Here is a 22,131-nt window from a genome sequence, read left to right on the forward strand (position 1 = left end):
TCACCTAAGAATGAGCTAAGGGAAACTAGAATGAGCTCTAAGCACCCTTGGCCCCACCTGCCCTGGAGAACATCCCTTCAGCAATCTGAGAGATAGGACAGAAACCCTCTGGTCATCTGGGTTGCTGGCCAGACCTGAGCCAATGGACTGGGGATTTCCCAGGCTCAACCTGAGAAAGAACTAGGCCTCTGGGGGAAAATTCTGCATCTTAAACAAAGGAGCCTTTGCTTATTATTGATTGGCTGTTCATTCACTGGCTTTGGGTTATAAATATTCTGGTTAAGTGTTATGATCAGTGTTTATCTTTTACCAGAGGTCAGTGAGTTTGCTTTTTTTTCCTCTAGGAGGGATTTTTGTGTGGCCAGAATTTAGTTGCAAATACACCCACTTCTCAAGGCTAGGGACATGGCCAACTCATAAGGTAGGGAGCAAACACTCTCAACCAGTAGGGCCCTTGGCTATCCTGGGGAGCCACATAAATAAGATTATGGGTTGGAGAAGTGGGCAAGCCCACTGCTTGAAAAGGGAAGTGGGCGTGGCTTTCTCATGATAGTTCTTTCAATACTTCTGCAGAAAACCCAAGATAACTACCATAAAATGCCTTCCAATGGGGCTGGCGGGATGGCTCAGTGGTTAAGAGAACTGGTTGCTCTTCCAGAGGACTGGGGTTGGTTTGATTCCAGCACTCAAATGGGAGCTTACAACCATCTGTAACTACACTTCTAGAGGCTCCAACACCCTCTCTGGCTGCCTCAGGCACTGGGTACACACATGGTAGACATACATACATGTAGGCAAAACACTCACACATATAAAATAAAACAAGTCTTTTTTTTTTTTTTTTTTTTTTAAATGCTTTCTGAGACCACTGGGGATTGCTGAGGGCAGCCGGTTCCATCAGTGGACCCCATACAGCCCTCGCAGCTCCTGTAGGAGCCCCTCCTCTCCCTGTAGCCCAGCAGATGGCTCCTCCAAGCTGAGCCCCTCCTGCATGTGTCTGGTGGTGCCCATGGCCTGTAACTTCTGAAACAAGTGCTGGCAGCTCTCGCGTTCTGCCTGGCTCAGCAGGCTCAGGTTCAAGGTGAACCGCCCCGTGTTAGCCAAGCTGTGCAGAATCTCTAGCACTGCCCCCCGGTCACTTAGCCTCACATGCTCAGCCAGTGCCACCAGCAGCTCCCCGAGAAGTCCAAAGCCCACATCCATCTGGAAGAGGTGGCCCAGCGTGGGACCCCCAAGCTGAAGCAGGGCTTGGTAGCGCACTGGCCCACCTCTAAGGTGCCTACGCCAATCGCGGTAAAACTCTGCAGAGGTTGCAGGCTGGAAGGGTGATGTCTCCTGCATTACAAAGGGAAACAAGGCCAGAGCTCAGCTTGCCACTCTGCAGCTGTGATGGGGAGGGGGTTGTGAGTTCTCATCTTGGTGCTGCAACTGTTCCCTGAGCTCTGGGAAGGCTGGCCTCTGCGGCCTCATTTTCAGATGAGGAGCTGAGGAGGGAGGAGGAAAAGAGCTGGGGAGGGAGGAGGGAGGAGGGCCCAAGGGATCCAGGCTATGATTTGAAGGTCTCCTTTGTACTGGGGTTTTCCTCCTGAGAAAGGAAACATAGCTCTTGGCCTTTTAGAGTAAGTCAGAGCTTGCTGGAGAAAAGGCGGCCGGGCAGGGAGGGGGGAGTTTACTGTCAATCTCTGACAGAGAAGAAGGAATTCAAAGTAAGCGTCAAGGGTCTATCAGGCTAGGTCCCTCTGTGATACTGCCGCAGGGTTGTTATACCATTTCCCATGGGTCTCAGAAGGAATGCTGAAGGACTGCTGAGCCCAGCTCATCCCAGTCCCACCATCTGACTCCTGTTCTAGGATTAGAGGGGGAAAGCCTGTTTCTGTTGGCTTCTGGGAGACATAAGGAAGTGGTGTGTGTTGTAAGAAGACAGGGCCATAGCTTTAGCATGGAGAAATCCCGCTGGGCTAAAGAGGCTGGCTGGCCCGCACCTACCTGGGGTATTTCAGTGGCCACGTCCTCAAAAGTCCTCTCCCTAGTAGTGTGACAGTTCCAGGGCACAATTCCTTTTCCCCTTGTCTTGTCCTTCCGGTCCAGAGGTTTCAGGTGTGATGCAAGGACAATACCTCTGGGTCAAAGATAGAGATTGACACTTCGTTTCCCTGAGTGTGGGGCAGCTACTCGGCTGGGTCACAACAGCAACCGTGGCACAGTTAGCTAACAGCACTCAAGCACCTCAAACGGGCGACATGCTGTGCTTACACGTGATAACTCAAACAACTGTAGCAGCCATTTCTCTGTTACAGACACAAGCGAGTCTCAGCTGGTTAAGGAGCTTGGGCAAGATCACCCAGTAGTAGAGGGTGGGGCCAGGACGGGAGCTCAGAGAGATCTGAATCTAGACTGCTTGCTTTTAACTTCTGTAGCCCACCATGCCCGAGGGGCCTGATAATAGAGCTGTACACCAACCTGAACTCCTCATAAGACGGCACTCTTTGTTCAACCGCCCGTAACTTGGCAGCGTTCTCCCTTTGGTACTTCTCGTCGGCAGCAAGTGCAGCCTGCAGCTCTCTCTCCAAAGCCTTGAAGTTGATCACATCATTCTTTTCCATGGCTCAGGCCTGGAAAGACAAGAAGAATACCTATCAGCAGAGGTTCAGCATCAGGGTAAAGGTGATGCCTTGAGATTCTTTGCCAGAACGTGAAACAACCCAAAGCAATCCAGTATGTATCCCGGAGTGCTACAAAAACCTAGTTCCCTCCTTTAGAGATCAAATGGAATTGCATGATGAAGACGTATTCAAGGCTTCTCACAGAAACAGAACAGAAAGCTTCCAGTTTGAAGTCTCAATTTTGTTCTCTGCTTCTAACACTATGTTAGATGCCAAGGGCTAGTGCAGCGGTAGTTTGCCTAGTGAACACAAGACTTTGGGTTTGTTATCCAACACCACCACAAAGCAATTAATTTGGATGTTTCAGTTGAGAAAGCATTTAGATTTTTGAACCTTTATTCTTTCACATAGGCTTTCTCTATGGCAGGTGTTGCCACAATGGACAATGGAGCACACCACACACACACACACACACACACACACACACACACACACACACACACACACGCACGCACGCGCGGGCGTCCGAGAGAGAAACCAGGATTCTTGAGCTCAGGAACAAAATTTCACACTTCACTAAATATTTTTAATGGAGGAAAAACATATTTTCACCTAAACGAAAATCAGTGACTACTCACGGAGTCGAGGGAAAGCGGCAGAAGGGAAAAAGCTCAGTGGCTTCCATCCCCAGGGAAAAAAAAGTTCAGTGATCTACATCCCCAAGTCCCTGATCAACGGAGGGCTGCAGGCACAGGTTGCGTGGTGAGTGGGCATTAACTCCAGTCCTACCACTGCAGTTCTGCAGCCTCCCGGTGTGAGTCTCACGGGCTGATTTCACCAGAATCTACGTTCCAGTCTGAGCTCTGGCATTCACGTATGAGACTTCTCTCGACCTCAGAATTCTGGTGAACCGGAGCTAGATAGCGTAGTTCACTCATGATTGTCCCTAGGGCAGGAAATGAGCTGGTCCGCAAGCAACTCCACCACCACCCACGCCGACCCCAAACGAGGGGAAGCGGAATGCTAATTGGGCTGTGTTAGCAAGCCAGCAATGGATTCAAGTGTCTCAGATCCTGTCCAATCATTTTTGTTGTGTGTGTGTGGGGGGGTGTCTCGCTATGTAGTCCAGGTTGTTCTCTCCAAAACATCTGAGTTCATGATCTTTCCTCCAGGCTCTGCCTCGGGAGCAGCTTAGACTCCCACCACCCGCCCATCTCCCTGACGAGGTCTAAGCATTCCCCAATCATAGAATAACTAGAACAGTCCTCTTTACTGTCCCTAGACCCTCACCCAGAAGCCCCGGTCTTGGACCCCTTGCTTTGGGGGAAAATCCCCGATCTGTTCAAACACCTGTGTATTGCCCGCCCAACAGCGGTCGTCGCCTAGCAACGGCTCTACTAGCATGATCTCGGGGCCCGTCCGAAGGCCCTCCCCTTCAGGGTGTCCCAAGGCGCCTGGTCAGATTCGTGAATCCTCCGGCTTTGTTTTTCTTGGGAGCAACTCACGCTTTGTTTCGAGGACCAACAAGTTGGTCTTTCCCGTTTCTGTCTCCGAGGCCAACATTCCTCGAAGCCGTTTTTCAGGCAAAGGGCTGTCCGCTCAGGCGAAGCGGCCGGCTACGCGCTCGGGGTCCTTCCTGGAGCCTGGCGCCGGCGTTGTCGCGGCGTGCAGCGGAAGCGCGGGCTCAGGCAGCGGACCAGGAGTGCTCTACTGAGCAGGAGGCGGGTGAGCTGACTGGGGAAGGTTGGGACATGAGAGGACATGAGCTTGGGAGAAGGCGATTTATATAGTATTTATCCCTTTCCCTTAACATAGGGACAGAGTGAAGCCTGGAGTGGGACAGGGAATGAAAGCCCCCCCCCCCCCAACACACGCACCCACCGACGGTTCCGGGGTGTCCTCGATTCCCTGCATGGTTTAAATCTCGTCCCTGGGTAGGGAGAGGTGGCGCTCTAACGACCCAGACCCCTGCCACTCCTACTTCCATTGGTGCTTCCTTCACTGCCAAGCTTCAAAATGTTCGGTATCCGAGCTGGCTGTGATGGCTAATGCCTGTTTCTCCCGCTCTGGCGATCGAGGCAGAAGATTGTCGCAGGTTCAAGGCCAGTCTAGGCTAAGCATTGAGTCTGGTTCAAAAAACTAAAGCAGAAAAGATTGAGCATTCCTTTGAGGATCTGCGTTGTAGCGGTAAGATGCAGGTTTAGTATTTAGAGACTAGCTCTTAACTAAGCATGTTATTAATTCACCCCACCCCCCAAAAAACCCCGAAAAACTTGTTGAGGGCCTATTGAGGGTCTGTTTTGTGCCATACGCTGTTTTTGTATGTTTTCCCCTCCGATTTATTATTAGCGTTTATCAGTGACAAATATACACTCCCGTTCCCCAAGTACTAGTCAAGCAAAGGCTTTGTTTACTTGCTGGGGATATAACTCAGTGGTGGAGTGTTTAGTGTGAGGCCCAGGATTTGATCCTAAGCACCAAATTAGTATGGGGGGGGAGTGCTTGGCAAGTGTGTATGGGGGGATTTTTAGAGTGACAGATAGGTAACATTAAAGGAGAAACTAACTTGAATGTGTTGACAAGGTATAAGTAGCCTGAGATGATGGGAATGACCAGTCCAGTGGTTCTGAGGCAGAAGTGAGCCTGGCTTGTTCCCTAAACAGCTTTCTATACAAGTTTGTGCCATCACCTGATGGGAGTCTTGGGAGAATAAAATGAACATAAATGGGGTAGTTTCTTAGAAGTAAAAGTATATATATCAGAGTTTCTGTAATGATTTACACTTAATGACTGGTGACCAGCACTCTGATACTGTATTTAATTTACAGTCAGTACTCAGCAGATCTCCGTGAGGTATTCAGTCTGCTACAGAAAATATCAGAATTTCAACCCTAAACATTACACTCATTTACCATTATTAAGTTTCTGCTTGTGCAGGGAGCTGTCTGGGCTGTTGGCAGGTGAGCACAAAGGAACACAGGGGTTCTCATGCTCAGGAACGGTCACGTTTTATGCTCACCAACATTTATTGTTTGTTTGTTTGGTTTTGGTTTTGTTTTTGGTTTTCTGAGACAAGGTTTTTCTGTGTAGCCCTGGTCATCTTGGAACTTGCTTTGTAGATCAGGTTGGCTTCGAACTCAGAACTCAGGGGAATCTCACTTTTTTGGTTTCTGTGGGCATCATGTATGTGAATGTGGTCTACAGACATACATGTGGGCAAAGCACCTATACACAGAAAATAAAATAAATAAATAAAATTTAAATAAAATTAAGCCAGGCATGGCACATATGTTTATCCCAGCACTTAGGAGGCTAAGGCAGGAGGTTCAGGAGTTCAAGACCAGTGTGGACTTTATAGAGTTTGATGCCAGCTTGGGCAACAAGAGGCCCTGTCCATTAATACAGTGGAGTGTGGGGTGTGTGCAAATAGATTAAATGAGTAGGGCAGAGAAGTGGAGAAAGTACTGGATTCTGGGGAGATTCTTCAGTAGATTGGTCAGTCACGAGTTAACTCCTGAAGGATGGATGTAAAGGAGACAGTCTGTGATGCAGGCTTTCAGGACTTGCCATGTACTGACTGTTCTCTTCTTGAATTTTAGCATCATGGATACTGACTTGTATGATGAATTTGGGAATTACATTGGACCAGAGCTTGATTCTGATGAAGATGATGATGAACTGGGAAGAGAGACAAAAGATCTTGATGAGGTAAAACAAAACAAACATTGGGTTTTTTTTTTTGTTTGTTTGTTTGTTTGCTTTTCTTTTTTTGGTTTTTTGAGGCAAGGTTTTTCTGTGTCATAGCCCTAGTTGTCCTGGAACTCGGTCTTTATACCAAGCTGGCCTCAAACTCATAGAGATCCACCTGCCTCTGCCTCCCGAGTGCTGGGACTAAAGGCATGCGCCACCATTGCCAAGCTGAACATTGTTTTCTTTATCCCTCTCCATTTTAAAACAATGCTCCCGTAATAGCCTGCATGTATTTCTAATATTGCCTTTTTTATAACATGACTTTTATTGGGATTTTGTGTTGACCCCTGAAAGCTTAGGCAGGACTATTAGAGTTTCATTCATGAGATGGTCTTGGAATCTGGACTCTAGTAACAGTTCTGTGGACTCTTCTAGTTCCCTGCAGTGTCTCCTGACAGGCACCAGCGAACTCGTTCAGGACGGGCAGTCAGCTACATCAGCACATCTACACCTGGAACAGCCTTGTAAACTCAGATTTTAAAAGTGGCATGCAAGCCGGGCGGTGGTGGCGCACGCCTTTAATCCCAGCACTCGGGAGGCAGAGGCAGGCGGATCTCTGAGTTCGAGGCCAGCCTGGTCTACAAGAGCTAGTTCCAGGACAGGCTCTAGGAACTACAGGGAAACCCTGTCTCGAAAAACCAAAAAAAAAAAAAAAAAAAAAAAAAAAGTGGCATGCAAAGCTGGGCGGTGGTGGCACATAGATTTAATCCCAGAATCGGGAGGCAGAGACAGGTGGATCTCTGAGTTCATGGCCAGTCTGGTCTACATAGCAAGTTCTAGGACAGCCTGAGCTACACAGAGAAACCGTGTTTGGGGAGGGGCGCAGCATACAAAAGGAGGGTGCAGATTCCTATTACTCCAGGTTAGGAGTGGGAGATAGTTTAGAATAGTTTAAGGCTTGCAAAAGGCACTTTATATAAGGCACTATATATAAGCCAGGAATGTTATGTAATCCCAATACTTAGAAATGGGGGCAGGAAATAAAGAGTTCAAAGTCAGCCTTAGTTTCATAACGTATTTGAGGCAAACCTGGGCTACATGAGATCCCATCTCTAAAATATAGCTCTAAAGAATTAGTGAGAAGATGAGGGGTACGATTCTTGTTTTTTTGTCATCACAAATACCTGATGAGAACCAACTAAAGGAGGAAGGATTTATGGCTCATGATTTGAAGGACTTCAGTGGCTCATGGTGGAGAACACATGACAGCAGTTGGTTCTGTGACAGCTACTTATTCACATTTCAGGACACTAGGAAGCAGAGAGAGGACAGAAGCCAGAGCCAGACTGTAAGGTTCAAGGCTCTGTCTTCCTAATGTTCCATAGCATCCTGAAACAGTACCACCAACTGGGGGCCAGGTGTTCAAACAAGCAAGTGCTGGACATTTTCATCCAAATGGCAACAGGTACTGAAAGTGGCTCTAATGTTTTAGCATTGTTCAGAACATGAGTAAAACGTAGATTTAAAGAAGTAGGGTCTTTAGGGGATGAATGATTTCAGTGGAAATGAGACGGGAATGGGGTGAGAACAGCTAGCGTCATTGTATAAACGTATAGAACTGTCAATGAAAAACAGAGTCATCCCATTTCTTGGCAATGGATTAGTCAGCTAGCAAGGAGATGATATTCTTGGGACAGCAGAAAATGGAAACAGTTTTGGCTGCCATCAGTCGCTGTGAAGGGCAATGTTACTCAAGCTAGAAAAAATACACTCTAGAAAAAAGAAAGTTGAAGCTAGCCAGGCGATGGTGGTACACATCTTAATCCCAGCACACAGGAAGGCAGCGGCAGGCAGATCTCTCTGAGTTTGAGGCCAGTCTGGTCTACAGAGTGAGTTCCAGGATAACCAGAGATACACAGAGAAACCCTGTCTCAAAAAACGGAAAAGAAAGTTGAAGTTTCTTGTAGGTGTGGTGAAGGAAGGGTGGCTTTCATCTTCAGTGTGTTCAAGTCTGCAGGTCCAGGTGAATTGCACCCTATGGGGTGTTAGGAAAATTTTGAAGAGATAATCTGAGAACCACGGGAATATGCTTCAGAGGGAGAGTACTTCCCTGGTGTGCATGACAAACCCTGGGTTCAGTCCCTAGCCCTGCCAGATTGAGGGTGGAGAGGAGAGGCCATGGAACAAAAAAAAAGAAAAATGAGTCAAGAAATTCATCTTAAAATGGAATTCGAGTCAAGTGTAGTAGTACACACCTTTCTTCCTAGTAATTAAGAGGCAGAGGTAGGTGGATCTCTGTGGGTTCAAGGTCAGCCTGGTTTACATATTGAGTTCTAGGACAATCAGAGCTACACAGAAAGACCCTGTCTCAAAACATTAAACAAAAGATGGAGGTAGGACACTACATTTTAAGATTGTTAAGTGTGAAATGTATCCATGTAGAAGTAGTGACTGGATGATTTTGAGGGGCTCCAGGTTGAAGCAGTATCTTACAGCATAATCCAAGCTGGCCTCAAATTCATGACAGTCTTTGAGGCTCACAAGTATAAACTACAGGAAAGTAATTTTAGGGGCTGGAGAGATGGCTCAGCAGTTAGGAGCACTGGCTGCCCTTCCAGAGAACTTGGGTTCAGTTCCTAGCACACAGTGGGTAAGTCACAACCACCAAATAAATAAAAATAACCTTCTTTTGGTTTCTGAAACAAAGTTTCACTGTGTATCTCTAGCGGTCCTAGAACTTACTCTTTAGACCAGGCTGGCCTCAAACTCATCTGCCTGCCTCTGCCTCTTTAGTACTGGGATTAAAGGCGTGTACCACCACCACCTGGCCCCAATAAAGTAATTTTTTAAAAATAAAAAGTAGTTTTTAATATAGATGACCATTGAATACAACCTGGGAGGCTGAAGAGATAACTCAGATTAGGAGCATTGGCTCTTCTTGCCAAGGACTCAAGTTTGCATCGCAGCTCCCACATGACAGCTCACAAACCATCTATGACTCTAGTTCTTGGGGATCCGACACCCTCTTCTGACCTCTGATAACACTTCTGCAAGGGCGGCACACGGTGCACAGACTACAGACAGACAGAAGACTCAAGGGCGACACATGGTGCACAGACTACAGACAGACAGAAGACTCAAGGGCGGCACATGGTGCACAGACTACAGACAGACAGAAGACTCAAGGGCGGCACATGGTGCACAGACTACAGACAGACAGAAGACTCAAGGGCGGCACATGGTGCACAGACTACAGACAGACAGAACACTCAAGGGCGGCACACGGTGCACAGACTATAGACAACACTCAAGGGCGGCACATGGTGCATAGATTACAAACAGACAGAACACTCAAGCACATACATGTACTTATTTATTTTTAAGCTCTTAAAATTTTTATTTATTTATTAATATTTTTGGTTTTTTGTTATAGAATTTTTCTGTGTAGCCCTGGCTGTCCTGGAACTTGCTTTGTAGTCCAGCCTGGCCTCAAACTCAAGAGATCCGCCTGCCTTTGGCTCCCGAGTGCTGGGATTAAAGGTGTGTGCCACCACCCAGCTCCAAGCACATAAATTAAAAAAAAAAAAACAAAAAAAAACAAACAGATAAGGGTTTTGTAAAAATGGTGTTCTCATGCTTTGTTGCTAAGTTGAGATACAGGTCAGGAATATGCTATGGAAATCATATATGTAAGTGTTTTTAAATGTGGTACAAGGGATGGGACCCGTGACCTCAAATTTGCTAGTCACATGCTTTACTAGACATTTGAATTTACTCATGCCTTATGAACTTCTTTTTAAGATTTAGATTTATTTATTAATGTGTGTGAGTATTTTGCAGGCATGTAGTCCCTAGGGCTCACAGAGAATAGAAGGGTGCGTTGGTTCCCCTGGAACTAGAGTTACAGGCAGTTGTGAGTTGCTTTGTGGATCCTGGGAACCAAACTCAAGTCCTCTGCAAGGGCGGCAAATACCATTTTTCCTTTTTAAATGATTTTATATGCATATGTAGAGTGAATGGTCCTATGTGTGCAGGTGCCCCTGTGTGCTAGTGTGGAGGCCTGGGGACAACCTCTGGTGTCATTTTCAGGAATGTTGTCCACCTCCTTTGAGACAAGTTTTCTTACTGGGAGGTTAGTCTAGACTGGCTGGCCACTTAGCCCGGGATAGCCTCCTATCTTGTCACACAAAGACCTCTCTGCTTTGTTCTGTCCTTTCCAACCTTTCTGTCATTAACTTGCATGCAGGTAGAGACTGGAGCTCATCAACTTCCACAGCACATTAAAGCTGACACATTAGATAACAGAGTCAGAATTCAAAGTGATCGCAGCAAAAGGAGTCCAGACGACGTAACGCCCAGTGTTTCATTCAGTAGTGTTTGCAGAGCTCTTTGCAAAGATTCAGGATGCAAAGAGAGTGGGCTGCAGCTTTGCCTTCCAGGAGGAGATGAAGTACAGAAGTATTTACCATAGGAGACAGGAGGAGACAGGAGGAGACAGGTGCCGCTTAGGTGATGCACATTCAGTACCATAGTAAGAGTCTGTGAGGAGGCATTCCTGACCTGGGGACCAAGAGATGCATCTAAGGAAGCAGTCTTCCATGTGGACCCGGAGAATGGGGGCGCAGCTATAGAAACAAAGGGTGACCAGAGGGTGCTCAGATTGGAAGGCAAGAACTCAGGAGGACAGAGTTCCTTTCAGGGATAAAGTGGAGTTGTTCAGGTAGACAAAAAACACTGAACTGTGTTTAAGATGGTGGGTTACAGCTCCATAAACCTGCTAACAAATGCAAAGAAGAGAAATGGAGAGTTAGGAACACCGCTTCTTCCAGAGAATCTGGGTTCAATTCTCAGCACCCACTTGGCAGCTCATAACTATCTGTAGCTACAGTTCCAGGGGATCTGTACACCTCACATAGACATGCATGTGGGCAAGATACTAGTGCACATAAAATAAATATAAATCATAATAAGAAAGTGAATGGGGGGGGGCATATGAATGCTTTTCCTGAGCTCCTCGGTGTCTTTGCTGTGTAAGTCTCTGCTCTTGTTTAGTTAATTTGTTAATCAGTCTTACTCCCACACTGCCGCCATAGTAGGCATTCTAATAATGGGTGTTTGGTTCTGTTGGTGGGAGTTGCTAAATGCGTAGTCTATACTTTGTGCATATGTTTAAACTTGAGTACATGGTGTTGTGTTCCATTTCGTGCTGTGTCCCCGCTTTGTGATTAGTGGAGCATTTGGGAGTTCTCCCTGTAGCAGACCAGCATCTGATGATGCCGACCTCTCCCTAGTGTGCAGCACTCAACCCAAGGCCTTGTATTTGGTATGCAAGTGTTCTACTGAGGTTTACACCAGCTATTTTTTAAATACTTTCCTTTGGGGGGGGTAGAGGGGAGCGGGCACTTGCTATTTATGTAAGAGTTAGATAAGAGTACCCTGGAATTCACTATGCAGCCAATCTGGTCTTGAACTAATGATCCCTCTTCCAGGTGCTATTTTAGGTGTATACTGCTGTGCCGAGACAACAAGGTTTTTGTGATCTTTTTTTTTCTTTTTTATATGAGACAGGGTCTCACACTGTAGTCCAACCTGGCTTAGAAGTCATTAAGTAGCCCAGGATGGCAGTGAACTCGTGATTCTTGTGCCTTGGTCTCTCAGGTTCTGGGATTATAGGGATACATGTGATTTGGCTAGTGGAGATGTGCATAGGATTTTGGGGCTTGTTGGACATGGTAGCACATTCCTGTAATCCTAGCAGTTGAAAAGCAGGAAGATTGGGCTGGAGAGATGGCTCAGAGGTTAAGAGCACTGCTTGCTCTTCCAAAGGACCTGAGTTCAATTACCAGCAACCACATGGTGGCTCACAACCATCTGTAATGAGATCTGGTTCCTCCTTCTGGCCCACAGGCAGGCAAACCACTGTACAGTTAATAAATAAATCTTTTTTAAAAAGGAAGAAAAGCAGGAAGATCACAAGCTCAAGGCCAGCTTGAACTCCAGAGTGAAACTCTTTCTTAGAAAAACAAAAGAAAACTGGGTGCACATCTTTAATCCCAGCACTTGGAGGCTGAGACAGGCAAGACTCTGAGTTTGAGGCCAGCCTGGTCTACAGAGTGGGTTCCAGGACAGCCAGAGAAACACAGAGAAACCCTGTCTCAGAAAAACAAAAGCTAAACCAAAACAACCTATTTGGAGCTCTAATGCATAAGAGTTTGTAAGAAGGTTGCTCATTCTTCAGGGAAGGGTACAGTGAGAAGGGTCTGCAGGGAGCCGGTCAGCCGGCACTAAACTTACTTCCTCAGCTTCCAGAGTAGCTGAGATGGCAAGCAGAGGGTTTTTGTTTGTGAGGTTTGTTGGTGGTGGGGGGGTGAGGCATGATTTCTCCATTATGTAATTCTGACCATAGACCAGACTGGCCTCAAACTCGCAGAGATCCTGTGAATTTGCCTCCTAAGTACTGGGGTTAAAGGTGTGTACCATCATACCCGGAGTGAAGGTTTAAGGCACACTTACTGGATGACCCACCAGGGAGGGAGAACTAATGGTGCAAGACAGGGAGGGAGGAGTGCTGGGTGAAGGTCTCAAGTGGTGAGGAGGGATTGGGGATGGGGCTTAGTTGACTGAAAACAAACAGTTCACCCACAAGAACAGAGCGGAAGGCATCGCACACAGTGAGGTGGGTAGATACTGTGGTGGGCGTCTGTTTTCCTTCACACAAATCCCAAAATGTCAACCAGTTTTTTAAAAAAGAATGCAAATACCTCCAGTGGTGGGCTGCCTGGTTACCTCCTGCCATCTGTATGTTCTACTTCTGCTAAAGCGGCCTGAGATTACATCAGCTCTTTCAGTAGCCAAACATATCCTCCTGATGGTGGCTTCAAAATAGCTAAGCCAGTCTTCTGCCACATACGGCTGAGTGCGTTAGGAATGTAACCGTGGGCTTTTCTGTAGTAACTTCAGCTCCTCTAATGTCTCCACCTGCATCATGCAGCAGCTCAGACAGACCTAAAGCGAAGCTAATGAGCATCCTTTGAGCATTCCCTCCTGTCTGCTGACAAGCAGCACTCCTGGGCCTTCCCTCACATTCAAGCAGTGGCCCAACCCCACATCTTCACATGCATGCTGGGAGCTCTGTGGTGAGCCCCTGGCTGGTTTCAGGCCTTCAGCCCTCTGCTCACTGAAGGAAGAATGCCAGCATTTTGCTTTGACCATGCCATCCCTTGCTCTCGGTTTTCTTTTCTTTTGATACAGGGTCTCATTGTGTAACCCTGGCTGTCTTAGAACTTGCTGTAGGACCAGGCTGGCCGTGAACTCACATCTGCTAGCCTTGGCCTCTCCTGGAGTTCAGATGTGCACCACCTCATGTGGCTCTTACACCCTGATTTCTATGCAAGGCCTTCCCTTCAACTCTCTGGCCACCTCCTGTGCTTCACACCCACAGTGGTCCTCTAAGGACTAGATGGGTGGTCTGGAGAGTGATCTGGACAGCTTAGTGAGATCTTGTCTCAATTTAAAAAAAAGCATTTGTCTAGTTATATGAGGACTTGGGTTCCATTTTTAGTATCACCCCAGAGCTCTGACTCCATGCCCCTGCAGGTATCCTCTATTTCTTTGCTTCCCTAAATGCAGGTGTCCACGCCTTCCATTTGCTCTCAAACCTACTCCTACTCCCTGGACACTGCCCTAGTTGGAGTCACCAGTGACCTGGCCTGCCAGCCTCAGAGTCTCACTTGACCTGCCGGCAGGATCCGGTGAGCTGATCATTCCCTTGTTTTCCAGAGAGGCCCCTGGCTTTTACCTTGTGACCATTCTTAGTCTTTACTGCTGGCTCCTTAGCACCCAGGCCTCCAGATGCCAGCATGCCTAGAGTTTCATCTTTTTTTTTGTTTGTTCTTTGAACAGGGTTTCTCTGTGTAGCTCTGGCTATCTTGGAACTTACTCTGTAGAACCGACTGACCTTGAATTCTCAGAGATTGGCCTGCCTCTGCCTCCCCAGTGCTGGGACTAAAGGCATGCGCCGCCCCCGCCTCGGCTAGAGTTCCATCTTTCTACCTCTCCTCCACCCCCATACGCTGTACCAGTCATCGTATCTGGGCTGTCAAGTGACTTCTGTGTCCACAAACTCTTGGGTTTCTGTCTTCAAAGACCTTTGTCTTGTGCCTCAGCGTTATGTGTCCTGTATCTGTCTTGCCTTCCCTCCTTGGTGTCTGGTGGAGGGTCTCAAATGTAGCATCTCTGCCATACTGCTCTTAAATTCTTCCTCATCCCTGTAAAAACAGTTCCGTGCTCTGTTGCTCATGTCAGAGGCCTCTCCCCTCATATGCATACTTTCATTTATTAGAAAGTACTTGGTTCTACACAGTATTTCTAGGATTCAACCTCTTAAACCACCTTCACAGCTGCTGTGTGCAAGGACTGTCTTTACTAAATTCTTGCAGTAGGCTCCTAACCAACATTCCATTCTGCATGTTCTCAGGGTGGGAAACAGAACAAGTCATCCAATCCTCCCCCATCACACACAGTGCTGAAATTTGAGCCCAAAGCACTGAGCTATAACTGCTCCTGCGGATTACCTAGTTGAAAACCATTATTCTGAAAAAAGTGAAGTCAGTGCTGAGGACAATTTCTCAGTTGCCGCATAAGCATAATGGCATAAAATCAGTTCCCAGAACCCACAAAAATGCCAGTTGTGGTAGTGTGATCTAATAGTCCCACTGTTGGGGAGGCAGACACAGGTGGATCCCCGGGGCTAGGACTGGGTGGTCATCCAGTTTCAGCTAATCCACAGGCCCCAGGTCACAGTGAGAGAAAGACAGCACTTTGCCAGCCTACACACACACACACACACACACACACACACACACACACACACACACGTGCGCGCACACGAGAGGTTGGGGGGTCAGATTACTTAAATAATCTGGAAGGTCCTTCTCTGTGGCTTCAGTTTATTGTCCCATTGTTCCCTTTACTCCTAAATATGTTGGATTCCTGGCTAACCCTTAGAGTCTCCACATGTGCTTAACTCAAGTCTTTTCATTGCTGTTTCAACTAAATAAAATGTTCTCCTACCCCCACCCCAAGACCCTTTTAGCTAATGAAGAATAGTTTTGCTCAGTATTGCTCATAACCAAGAGTTGATACGTAAGGACTTACATTTGGGGCCAATCAATTGTTAAACACTTAATTGTTTTTTAGGATATTCACAAAGTCATACAGCCATCATCATTATCAACTTTAGAACATTGTCATCATCCCAGGGAGAAACTACACCTGCTAACCCTTGCCTTCTCTGAGCCCTGTTTTCTTTCCCTTTGTATTTGCATGTAAATGAGATGATACACCTTGAAGACTTTTATGCCAGTTGCCTTCGCTTTGCATCATGTTTTAGAGTTCATCTGTGTTGTAGCTTTATGTACACAGGTGATATGTGCATTTCTTTCTTTTTATTGCCAATATTGTTCATATGAAAACAGTATATTTCACTACCCAGTCATAAATTGGTCTTCTTTTGGGTTTCTAGTTTTGGTTTTGTTTTTGCTACTATGAATAATAGTACCAGGATAATTATTTAGAAGTCTTTGTGTATCTGTAATTTTGTGTATTTGAGGTTTATACTTAATACCAGCTAGTTTTATGTCAACTTGACAAGCTAGAGTCCTCTTAAAAGAGTAAACCTCGCCAGGAAGTGGTGGCATATGCCTTTTATCCCAGCACTTGGGAGGCAGACATAGGCAGATCTATGTGGTAAGCATGTGTTGCATTTTCTGGATTGACTGATGAGGAAGGATCCAGCTCACTGTGGGTAATGCCACCCCTGGGCTGGTGATCCTAGGTACTATAAGAAAACAGACGGAGCAAGCCAGTAAGTAGCATTCCATTCCTCTGTGAGTTCTTTTCAGCTCCTGCCTCCATGTTCCTACCCTGACTTCCCTCAAATGTACTATGATTTGGAAGTATTAGCAGAATTAAACCCTTTTCTCTCCGAGATGGTCATGGTGTTTTATCACAGCAATAGAAACCCTATGGATGGTGGTGCACACCTTTAATCCCAGCACTGAGGAGGCAGAGGCTGGTGGATCTCTGAGCTTGAGGCCAGCCTGGTCTACAGAGTGAGTTCCAGGACAGCCTGGGCTACACTGAGAAATCCTGTCTCAAACCACAACAACAAAATAGAAGCCCTAACTAGGACACTGTTTAGGACTAGAATTGCTTGGTTGTATTCCATACTGTGTTGACCATTTTGAAGAGCTTTCCAGAGCAGTGGCACTGTTTTCCTGCCTCAGCTTTCACATTCTTGACATCTGTTATTTCACATCTGTTATCATTTGTAACCATGATCATTTTCCAAAGCCAATTTTGTTAATCTAAGTGAAAAATGTAAAGATAGAGGTTTGTTCCTGATTTCTACCTCTGACTCTTAATGTGTGCCTTGGAGAAAGTGGGGTGTTTTTTGTTTGTTTGATTGATTTTTCTTAATCTCAATCCACCGTGACCAGTGATCCCATGATCCCATTAGGAGAGGGGCAGGTTTGGTGCAGCTGAGCTGCCATAGCCAAGGCCCCCAGTGTCCCTCGAGTGGAGGGTCTTCCAGGGAGTGGGGGCCCTCCTCACCACACAGAACTTAAAGGAAGGTACAGAAGGTCCACTCTTCTGCAGAAGGGCTGTCAAGCAGGAAAAGGTACCGTTCTGTCCTCCCTCTCTCTCGCCTCTAGATGGATGATGATGAGGACGAGGATGACGTGGGGGAGCACGATGACGACCACCCTGGGATGGAGGTGGTGCTGCACGAGGACAAGAAGTACTACCCCACCGCCGAGGAGGTGTACGGCCCTGAGGTGGAGACCATAGTTCAGGAGGAAGACACCCAGCCTCTCACAGGTATGGCTGGAGGAAACCTGCCTAGCTGTCAGTGAATCTTCAAAGTTACGTGAATGAATTGGGCAATTTTTTTTCTTTAATTTCCGGTATTGTTTATGGATTAAGATTCAATTAACTTTGTTTTAATATTTAGCGAAACTCTTAGCTTGTTAGTAAACGAAGAGTTTGTACTTTTGACCTGTGGCGAAGGCTCGGTGGTTAAGAGCACTGACTGTTCTTGCAGAGAACTCAGGCTCAATTCCAAGCACCCACATGACAGCTCAAAACCATTTTTCACAGAAAATCCAGTGCCCTTTTTTTTTTTTACCTCTGAGGGCACTAGGCATACACATGGTGTACAAACATACACAGGCAAAACACTCACACACATGAAATAAGATAATTAAAAATATACATAGTTTTAAAGGAGTTAGTGCTTTACCTACTTCTTGGGGCTTAAACACTGCTGAGTTCTCTCTTCGGTCCGATGTCTCCCGTGCCCTTCTCAGCAGTCCTCAGTGGTGCAGTTGTCCAACTCTGAGTAGTGGTTCTGGAAAGCGATTCCATTTTAAAATGTAAAGAGATTTGGGGTTTTTGTGTCTGTTGTTTCTCCATACCACACCAAATAAGCTCATGCAGTTCATGTCTCTTCACTGTCTCATGCTGAAATAGCATCCCCAGCTGTCAACCTGAGTGACAGATCCATGAGAATAAAACAAATTGATGTTATATATCATAGACTCTAAAGCCCAGTCCAGCAGAATCGAGCGCTGTATTTTTGGTTTATTCCTAACTACGTGTCACTACTTTTTCTTTTTTCTCCTAGAGCCCATTATAAAGCCAGTGAAAACCAAGAAATTCACGCTGATGGAGCAGACATTACCTGTCACGGTGTATGAGATGGAGTAAGTTATAAGGTCTCAGTTCTCCAAAGAAATGCTGCAGCCATCTTTTCTTAAGGCAGGAAAAGGTGGTTTATGATTGAAGGAGCCAGAGAATTACAACAGCAGTTTTTTTGTTTTTTTTTTTTTATGATCTGCCAGAACATGGCTGCTGGGATATTTAAGTTCAGTCTTCTCTCCCTGCTCTCATCTAGATGTCAGCTTTTTCCTCTGCCTCTGTCCCAGCACAACCTCCATCTCAGGATAGTCCTGGGTGCCAGCCTTTGAGACCAATGAGGTGTTACAGTTATCAGTGTTGAGATCACCAGAGCTGTGATCAGCAGCTGAAAAATGGCTTCAGGAAGCCCCTGCTGATAACCTTTTTTTGTTGTCTCCTCTCTCTGTCTGTCTGTCTGTCTGTCTGTCTGTCTGTCTGTCTCTGTCTCTGTCTCTGTCTCTCTCTCTCTTTCTCTCTCTCTCAATGGTGGTGGAGTTTTTTTGTTTTTGTTTTTTTGAGGGGGTGTTTTTTGTTTTTAGAACTCACTCTGTAGACCAGGCTGGCCTCAAACTCAGAGGTCGGGCTCCCTCTGCCTCTTGAGTACTGGGATTAAAGGTGTGTGCTGCTACTGCCCAGCCTGATTTTTGTTTTTTTGGCTTTTTAAGAAAAAAATTCACTAGATAGCCAAGGATGACATTAAATTCCTGCTCCCCCTGCCTCCACCTACTAGGTGTTGAGATTATAAACCTATACCACCATGCTCAGCTGATCTTTGCATTCTTCTCATCCTCCCCTGTCCCAGGTCACATGCATCCTAGGCTGGTCTTGATTCGGCTGCCTCCACCACCTAAGCACTGAGACTACAGGTGTGATCCACCATGCCTGCCACTTCTTAATTCAACCTTTTCTTTTCCAGTCATTTTATTGTTGAAATCCCTGTGAGGGTGAGCATGATGGCCAGGGGGAGACAGGTGTCAATCTGAGTTGATTCCTGAGACTTGCATGGCAGGAGAGACCCAGTTCCTACAAGCTGTCCTCTAGTCTCCCCATGTACTCTGTGACGCATGCACGTGCCCTTTCATCTAGAGGGCACCGGTCTGTTTCTGGGTTGTGTTATGTCATGGGCACCGCAGCCAGGGCTCTGTAGATCCAGATGCTCTGCCTCCTTCTGCAGCTGGGCTGACAGTTGTTCCTGGCTGGAAATTTCTGAAAATCCTCTGTGCCATCGTCTTGGGGAGCTTTGTCATAGTTCCTCATCTCTTTGCCTTTCCCCTTCCAGTTTCTTAGCAGATCTGATGGACAACTCAGAGCTCATCCGAAACGTGACCCTTTGCGGCCATCTCCACCACGGCAAGGTGAGAGACTGTTCTGCTTCCCTTGGAACAGGATTTCTCTTTGAACCTGCTCATATTCTGAGCCCTTGGAGTCACAGAGATTCCAGTTTGAAGTCCTGAGGCTAGGTGGGTGGGTGGTTGGGAGGACAAGACAACACTCCTGCATGCTCTTATGGAACTGTTGTGAAATCCCAGCATTTCTGAACTCTGTTCCTGACCACTTACATACCTGAGTGGTCTGTTTACATCTGGACAGAAAAGGGGAAATTGAGCCTTACTCTGATTTTTATAACCTTTTATTTCCTGAGGGAGGTCTTTCTATGAAAGATTTCATCTTTCATTGAAAAATAATCTTGTGGCTTCTGTGTTAATCCTTTGCTGTCCCATAATCCTCCTCGTTTTCCCTCTTTCTCTCTTCACGCCTGAATTACATGGTGTGTATTGGGAGCTTGGGGAAAGGGCACAGATTTTCCTCTGTAATTGGCAGGTCTTACTCATCTCTTCTCTTTCAGACGTGTTTTGTAGATTGTTTAATAGAGCAGACGCATCCGGAAATCAGAAAGCGCTATGACCAAGATGTGAGTATAACTTGGGCCTCGCTCCTTCCCTGTCTTCACCCAGCACTCAAATCAGTGCTGTCTGCAGACTGCTGCTGTGGGATTGTACTTTATTAATAGGTGAAAGCAAGTAATTTCAGCTTTCTCAGGAGCATAGAGAATATTAACCTGCAGTAATTTTAGATGATCTGTTCTGCATTTGGGATCCCTCCTCAGTAATGTATTCTGACTTTTACAGTCTCCTCTTTCCTGTTGTTTTATTAATAGCCTGTTCTATAAATATCATACAATTGAGCCTTGTTGTTTTCGTGGTAAATTTAAATGCCTGTGAACAAGGCCAGCAGTGGCAGCTAGTCTCGGTGCAATAAACATTCAGACTCTGCCAGATTGACTGTCGAGACATGTGAGACTTGAAGGCTGGCACGTGTCTCCTTTACTCCTCTTTAAGATCCAGTGTAGTGTATACAGCTTAGCTCTCTAGCCATGGCGTGGTCTTCAATGACTGTTCACCCACCCCACTCCTGTACACTCAACCTTTTCCACGCATGCAGGAACTTTCTCCATCTGGGGGTGGGGACACTGGTCTCATTCTCTGGAATTGCTGTGGAAACACCCTCCTGTCCTCAGTGTAGTTTCCTCCTGGGAAGACCCCCTTGAGTTGGGAGGAGGTGAGGGAAGGTGATTAATGATGATGGTGTGCATACAGGAGAGAAGTCTGAATTCAGGTGGTAACATCACTGAATTTTTTTCCAGCTGTGCTACACTGACATCCTCTTCACAGAGCAAGAGGTAAGTGTGTCTTGGGAAATTAGATTTTGCATGCACAGGCCCACCAGCCATAGTTTTGTAGCGAATGGGAGGGGTGCAGTGGCAGGGGGGGCTTTGCCATGGCATTCCCATTTAGCCTTGCCCTACATGTTTGCTGCCCTCGGTCATTGATTGCATAGTGAGAAGTGGGAAGGCAGGCTGGAGCTCGGGTAGGGAGCCTTCCAGGCCTTGAGTGGACTTAATTTTACCTAATAAGACAAATACTGAGAGGTGACACTCAGATGATCTTTACAACATCTGGACTCTGTAAGATGCCTACTATGTGCATCTCCTTCGGGTGGGGGGGATTTTCTGTGGACGGCTTGTGATTCTTTTATCTTTCTGTCTGGATCTTTCTCCCCTGTCACTCTTCTCTTCCCCCTCCTTTATTGTCTGTCCCCCTTTCCCCTCAAGAACTACATGGAAGGCTCACATACATACACAGGGTTACTAAAGGAATTTAGGGCAGTGTGCACAGAATAAGCCATCATAATAACATTCTTACTGTGCTGAGGCATGCCCATCAGAAATTCAAAGTCAGCTGAGTGTAGTGGTGCATGATTTTAATCTCAACACTTGGGAGGCAGAGACGAATGGGTGGATCTCTTCCAGACCCTCCTGAGAGCTACATAGTGAGACCTTGTCTCAAAAAAAAAAAAAAAAGTTCATAGCTTACTGGGGTGACAGAACGAGAATGAGGCCAACCTGAACAACTTGGTGAGACTCTGTCTCAAAATAAAAATTTAGAGATGAGGATATCGCTCAGCCAGCAAGTGAGAAGACCCCTGTGTTCAATTTCTAATACTCCCTCCCCCAAAAGGAAATTGTCTTTGGTGTTAGAGATGTAATTCTGTGGTAAAATTCTTGCTTAGCATGCACAAGGCTCTGAGTTGATCCCTAGGACTATTCAAAAAGAAAAGAGTGTGTGTGTTTCATCTACAAGATCTTGCCACGTAGAGGCCTAAATTGAAAAGAATTACACATCAGTGTAATCAGTCAGCAGTTCACACACACACACACACACACACACACACACACACACACACTGTCCCCCTCCCCCCCCGAGCTGACGAATGTCACTGTACGGAAAGAAGTCGTGACCACTGTCTTAATTTCAGAGAGGTGTTGGCATCAAGAGCACTCCTGTGACGGTGGTGCTGCCAGATACCAAAGGGAAATCTTACCTCTTCAACATCATGGACACACCAGGTGGGACAGCCCTTGATTATTTTCTGAGTACTTTGGAATACTATAACTGCCTTCTTTTTTTTAAAATTTATTTATTTATTATGTATACAATGGTCTGCATGCATATGTCCCTGCAGATAGGAGTTGGCACCAGATCTTATTACCAGTGGTTGTGAACCACCATATTATGGTTGCTGGGAATTGAACTCAGGA

The 22,131-nt window shown here is 46.4% G+C and overlaps 2 protein-coding genes across 8 annotated transcripts in view; one reads left to right on the forward strand and one right to left on the reverse strand.

The window, feature by feature from the left end:
* Nucleotides 1-897: 897 nt before the first annotated feature.
* Nucleotides 898-4,239, reverse strand: Ccdc103 (coiled-coil domain containing 103). Of its 5 annotated transcripts, none has more exons than XM_038327422.1 (4): nucleotides 4,109-4,239; nucleotides 2,461-2,612; nucleotides 1,987-2,119; nucleotides 898-1,335 (listed from the first exon to the last, which is right to left on the reverse strand). In XM_038327422.1, exons 2-4 carry the CDS (start codon nucleotides 2,601-2,603, stop codon nucleotides 898-900), a joined length of 714 nt encoding a protein of 237 aa, XP_038183350.1. In that variant the 5' UTR covers nucleotides 2,604-2,612; nucleotides 4,109-4,239. The 5 variants fall into 5 exon arrangements, with proteins under 5 accessions (XP_038183350.1, XP_038183349.1, XP_038183348.1 ...); XM_038327421.1 differs by lacking the exon at nucleotides 4,109-4,239 and adding an exon at nucleotides 3,954-3,996; XM_038327420.1 differs by lacking the exon at nucleotides 4,109-4,239 and adding an exon at nucleotides 3,894-3,976.
* Nucleotides 4,231-22,131, forward strand: part of Eftud2 (elongation factor Tu GTP binding domain containing 2) — a 42,585-nt gene continuing 24,684 nt past the window's right edge. The window contains exons 1-8 of one of the 3 annotated variants that reach the window (XM_038327415.2): nucleotides 4,231-4,328; nucleotides 6,203-6,311; nucleotides 17,009-17,174; nucleotides 17,980-18,058; nucleotides 19,312-19,387; nucleotides 19,879-19,944; nucleotides 20,677-20,712; nucleotides 21,849-21,939. In XM_038327415.2, coding sequence (XP_038183343.1) covers nucleotides 6,207-6,311; nucleotides 17,009-17,174; nucleotides 17,980-18,058; nucleotides 19,312-19,387; nucleotides 19,879-19,944; nucleotides 20,677-20,712; nucleotides 21,849-21,939 — 619 coding nt within the window. In that variant the 5' untranslated portion in view covers nucleotides 4,231-4,328; nucleotides 6,203-6,206. Of the gene's footprint in view, nucleotides 4,329-6,202; nucleotides 6,312-16,907; nucleotides 16,928-17,008; nucleotides 17,175-17,979; nucleotides 18,059-19,311; nucleotides 19,388-19,878; nucleotides 19,945-20,676; nucleotides 20,713-21,848; nucleotides 21,940-22,131 lie in introns of those variants that run through there. The other 2 variants (XM_038327417.2, XM_038327418.2) reach the window with 2 other exon arrangements.

This window comes from Arvicola amphibius, chromosome 4 (assembly GCF_903992535.2).
Source record: "Arvicola amphibius chromosome 4, mArvAmp1.2, whole genome shotgun sequence".
In the NCBI taxonomy this organism is placed as follows: Eukaryota; Metazoa; Chordata; class Mammalia; order Rodentia; family Cricetidae; genus Arvicola; species Arvicola amphibius.